General features: G+C 32.6%; 1 protein-coding gene across 1 annotated transcript in view; it reads right to left on the bottom strand.

Moving 5' to 3' along the window:
• The window catches only part of LOC113402408 (protogenin B-like), a 108,464-nt gene extending 103,502 nt beyond the window's left edge, over positions 1 to 4,962 (bottom strand). The window contains exon 1 of the mRNA XM_064216579.1: positions 4,819 to 4,962. Within this exon, the coding sequence (XP_064072649.1) occupies positions 4,819 to 4,882 (64 nt within the window). The 5' untranslated portion in view covers positions 4,883 to 4,962. The remainder of the gene's footprint in view (positions 1 to 4,818) is intronic.
• Between the last annotated feature and the right edge of the window lie 1,038 nt (positions 4,963 to 6,000).

Consider the following 6,000-nt stretch of genomic DNA (forward strand, 5'->3'; position numbering starts at 1 on the left):
AATTATTTCAATTTACAACTGTAAGAATTGATATTGTATAAAAATTATCTCTAAAGCATTTTTTCTTTATTTTTCAATTTCAATCACAAAGGTGTATGTAAAGACAATATTCTTTCATGTGATTTCAATATTATTTATATTAACATTATCTACTATAGTTATATAATCATCATAATAATTATTGTTGTTTTTCTTATTTATTTAATATTCTGTTTCTTCTTTAGTAGTTTTATAGAAGTTGAAAATTTATACATAATGTATGAATTTAATTTTTATTGAAAGAATGCGTACAACGTAGGTCATACACAAAAATAGAGATATAATAAATATTACCGTTACTTAATGTCAGTATGTCCTGTTTATTTATTAAGTATTTCCTATTGTAATTTGGAATCTATTCCCGCTCGTTGCAATGTTATATTTATAAGTCGAGTTTGGACAATTTTGTTATTTATCGCTTTAATACCATAACGAAATAGTCATTAGATCGATTAAGTTTATGAGAGTTGTTTTTAATCTGTTTTAATAAAATTGGTTTATTATGAACATAATCCTTCTGTTTAAACATTTTCTCCGTAGAACGATAACAAATTCAACACTAATTTCAGGGAAGAAATATCAATTTTAAATCATCTCGGTATCAAGAGCTCATTTTGAGATGAATGTAATAACCCATTTTAAATGTCTAAGAGTTTATAATTTACACATACGATGACACGGTGAAGCCCCGCTGTATCACTTCAGCTTCCTGAATCCCTTTAACTTTCGTCGTATTCTCTGGTCGTAATTACGTAAAAGTGTAAACTCAATTATTTGAAGAACTGGAGGTCTATTTTGTTAGGACTTGAGATACATCAATAACCAGAGCAAATTCGACCACAGATAATATTTACATTATAAAGAATATCGTACTATACAAACATTGTTTCACGAAATAAAACAAGTTAAATAAAGCGAACGTTCAAACAAAAACATCAACATCGAAATCTCTTTTAACACAATTCATTAGGTAAATTTAATGTATTGGCCTTGGTTATCGCCTGTTATAACTACGCCGCAAAATTTTTAGCGAAACGTCAAATAAAAAGAACAGTCGCGGCCTCTTTAGGGAATATAATGTCGTGTTGATGTCGATGAGTTTGTTATTGTAAATATACACCATATCTGTGTGTTTTTGTGTACTGTATAAATAACCCAACGCTGGGCAAAGGCCTCTCTATCTTTTAAGGTTTGAAGTTTATTCGAACATGGTGTTCGTGCTGCTTGGGTATGTACGAATCCGGTTGCAGATTTTCATCCAATTAATTTCCTTTTTCCTTCACAGTCGCGCTCGAATTAAGTTATCATAGCATGAAACTGAGTTGTGCTGAGGTTAAGTAGTCTCCTAATTTAAACCAGTGGAATCCTACAGAGAGGTAATTCATGTTTATAGCATACATAGTGTTTTTAACTGGCTACCTTATAAGACTGCACCTGATAATATTTTCTTATAGTTAATTGTATGTATTATATATAGTATAAACATGATATATGAATTGTTATATATCAATATAATACACGATCAGAATTAATTACATACGTACATTAGTGTTATCGATTTTTTTTTTGAAAGCATATTTAATTTTATACATGGGAAATTTAATACAGCCTAAGCGTGTATGGTTATCAATTCCGTGCGTTTTATTTAGTCTCATTATTATATTATATAGTTAAGGTAAAGGTAAAATGAGTTACGGTAGGTTTTCTGTTTTTATTCTGTATAGACACGGGAGTAAGTTTTAAATCAGTATAAATAGCTAATTCATCTTTATATAATATAATAATTTTGAAACATCCGACTGAACGTCAAACTTTTATAAATATATTTTTTGTATCAACTCCAAGGCTCTCGCACATCGCAAGAATACCTCAAAACAAAGTAGTCTTCCGGTCGAAGTTAGCGTGACTAGGCTACATAATCATCCTCGCTATATTCTCTTTATTTTCGACGAAATTTCGTTTTGTTAAAAGTATATTACGCATAGCAATGTTTTTAGAATTTCTTGTGACCATATTCTTCCTTCAAACTAATTATATTCGAAAGAAGGTCTTAATCGACTCTATTTTTTATTTATTTACTAAAAAAATATTGAATAAAATAAAAACTTCACAAAATTATTTTTATATACTATTATAATATTAACTTTACATTATTAGGTATAATATGTATTTTGAACTAAGCATTACAAATAAAAAAGACTTTTTATGAGATACTTAGTTAAAGATGACTCAATCAAACTGTTTCATAAAATGTGTTTTTTTTTAATTTAAATTTCATTTTCATTTATTCTATTTACAATTCTTTTTCTTTATTTAAAAGTTAAGTTAGTAAAAAATATATTCAAGTTTTTTGAAACCGTAAATTATTATTTATAAACATAACACTTAAGTTTCTATTTACTTAAATTTTAAACACAGGGGAATTACTTTTGCGACAGATTGTTATAAGAATTTGTCCTTACATACATTGATCGTTTACAGTAACAGTTATTGCCGAGTTATTGGCAATAAATATTAATGCGGATCTATTAACTTTAAGCTGAATCGAAACAGTCGATATGCATTCAATGGTATTGTATAATTTATTAATATTAATGGTTTATCTTAGGATTGTATTTATGGTTAGGTAAGCTCAGGTAATAGCCTCGCACCCATCCACCGTAGATCCTGTAAGCCAGCCGCATAACACCCGCAGCATACCGTTGAACCCTATGACGAAATCTTTGTTCGTTTTTCGTGGAATATTCTTCAAATCCTACTTTATCCTTCAAAGGAATACATATTGGTTTGATGTATGTTTGTTTATTAAATAAAGGTGTTATATTAATCGTAATGAAAAGCTTCTTAATTCCCTAAATGCGAATCTTGTTAACAATGTGTACTATTGCGACAAAAACGTATAAGTTAACGTACTTATTTAAGTTTCAGAAAAAGTTTGTAAAATTTTTAAACAAATATAATTAAGTGTATAATATCGGTTGATCTTGGTGATTGGGTTATGTATAATTGATCGTGAATAGTTACAATATACCTCCAATGACAGAGAATGGAAGAGCATGACGAAAGAAGAATAGGAATGAAGGACGATTATCGTGGTATGAACGTTAAATGGGTAGTAAATCCTTCGCGTGACATAATACACGACGTAGGTAAGAATGTATGAAGAGGCTGCAAATAAGCTGTACAGAGTATCAGAGTTCTTGGTACCGAGACCTTCAGTAGAGATTTATGGAAGAAAAAAATACTAGCAGAATAAGTATACGTAATATTAATTAAACAAAATGTGTGCTGTTAGCTTAGATTAGTTACTTGTTAACTTGAATCCAACTAGTAAACGAGAGTGTGAATAAAAATACAACTATATTTCATCATTTTCAATCTAAATCTTTCGTTTCAGCAAACAATTTGTAATGATTCTTTTTTCTTTAGTAAGTGCTATTTATCCATCATTCACTCGAAAATATAACATATCTGACGTACCCATTGACTATTTTCGTAGTTTTTTGTTTATAATTTTTACAAGTTCTATTGAAATTAACTGAGCGTATTGATAAATATTTGAAGTAACTAAATTAGTTTTGTTTCGACTTCGTTTGTTTTCCCCGTCACCGTCCGTTTCAAATACTGACTCAGCTTGATCTATGATGTATTTATCCCCGGTCATTCATCGGGATAATCCTATAAGAGTAATTTTGTAACGTACAAAACAGGGCGATACAATTTATAGGCAATAAAGAACAAGGTGACCGAATAGTTTCGGAGTAAGAACATTATGGGGAATTTATTACCGACCTATTACTGAAATCAAATATAATGATATGAATCTATAATATATTATATTAGTTATCTTCCTACGTAACCGTAGTGGGGTGTGTCGTATTCCAATACGCATTTAAGGATTCAAACTTCATAATGTAATAAATTGTCTTAATTAAAGCATTTAGAATTTTTGTTATTCCCGAGTGTGTTGTTTTCATTTCGTAACTTTTTAAGGCACGTAAAATATTAAAGGTATTAGATGACATTAAACAGTTTCAGTTTAGAGTTCAGTTCAGATTTAGTGTTTATCATTCTATCATTAAAAAAAAACATTAGAGCTGATTAGTTTGAAATAAACGCACATTTAAAGTTATAAAATACAATAAAATATATTTAATATACTTTCATACTAAATTAAATGTATTTCATAATATTTTTAAACGTGCGATCGTATCGCCCTTTATATTCTTATTAGACACCTCTCGACAAATACGCGACACAGGAGTCCTACAGCGAGTAGCAGCGTAGTATTCCGAACGAGTCTAACTAAACCAAGCGATCGCACCGTTCGATACGTCCACAAGGACACAATTCATGTTTTGATTGCGTTTCATTACAATTTTACAACTGTAGACCTGTATTGATCGATATTATACAGCTTTATTACTTGTTTAGACTTGCATAACATTACAACATAGCTTCGTTTGAATGAGACTCGTTTACAAATCCCTGGATAGCGGAAACAAACGTAAAATTCATAGTAAACATATTGAAAAGTGACCAAATAAAAAGTAGTCGACTGTAGATTACCAACTCCACTCCGAGTCCGCGGCTGCAACGGCTGTCCATTCGAAAACTTACCTCCTTGCCGGGTCATAATTACGTATAGAGGCTTCGTAGGTTAGGCCGGTGTTTGACCTGAGGAGGCAAACAAGCGGCGCGCATGCGTTGGCCGCCGTAAACACTGCCCGCGCCCGGGCTGACCACGTGGTACGCAATAACAATAGCACAGAAACAAACCGTCGACGGCTGCCGCGGTCACACCCAGCACCAACACTCGTAGTACCTGATATATGAGCGCCATAAAAACAAAATCATTTGCACACACGCGGTATCGTCGTATGGCGGGCTGCGAGAACACGAGCGGCGCAGCCCGCTGCCTCCGGCGCACTGACGCCGTGCCGCGGCGCTAAGCGTATCGCTAGGCACGCTCTACCTCACCCTACATCGATATTATGACAACTTTCGGTTATTTGAATACTAAGCATACTTGTAAAATTATGTAAACATATAAAATTTGACATTGTTGCATAGTTGTTCTAATAAGAAACAAACCTAACGATTATGCCCGTCAAATGCCGTCATAGTTGAACTCTATTTTTCATTTTGCCTCTACATATGAATATTGAAACACTAAAATACAATAAATGTATATGACTTTACACCTAACAAAGCTTTTATTCTGTATTTTTTTATAGTTTAATGTTTGTTGTTGTTCGTTATTAATATCGATAGGGATGTGACAACACTAGCACAGGCGGCATGTCCGCGCGCCCAGCACCCCCCGCACCGCGTCCCTCGCGAACCTTGTCCATTCAACGCATTTTCTGTCATAAGCAAATCGATAATCGCATTATACTTCCGCTTTCAAGCACGCGCGCTGCATCCAAACTATGTCACGAGGTACATCGGTCCTTTTCCCACGGAATTTTGTGTCATCTGAATGACAGACGAGCGTTGGATTCAAAAGTGAAGCCAGTTAAAACAAACTTCGAGTTCGTAACGCAAAAGTTTGAAAAAAACTGCTTTGGGGCGCCTCAACTCTATTAAGGTAGCGACTAAAATATTAATATATTTTGTTTCGTATTCACTGAATTGCGCGTCTCGTGATTGTACATAATTCACGCAATGATTACACGTTTTTTTTGTTTTTCTTTTTATCATAAAAAAAAATGTTTGCTACCAATATCCAAACTAAGAAAAACCTGGTATGAAATATAATCGTTAAGGATATGATACAAATTACATAATATATTTTACTGCGTATTGGCTAACTGCCACGGACTTGAGAGTTTTAAACAAATGTTATATTGGCAAAATAAGCTTACAAATGACACGCAACGTTTCCAAGATGGGTAAATATTACATACATACGAAATAACCAAACATCACAACAAATGCAATGTCCAACAGTACTCTGGT

The sequence above is a fragment of the Vanessa tameamea genome, chromosome 12, assembly GCF_037043105.1.
Source record: "Vanessa tameamea isolate UH-Manoa-2023 chromosome 12, ilVanTame1 primary haplotype, whole genome shotgun sequence".
In the NCBI taxonomy this organism is placed as follows: domain Eukaryota; kingdom Metazoa; phylum Arthropoda; class Insecta; order Lepidoptera; family Nymphalidae; genus Vanessa; species Vanessa tameamea.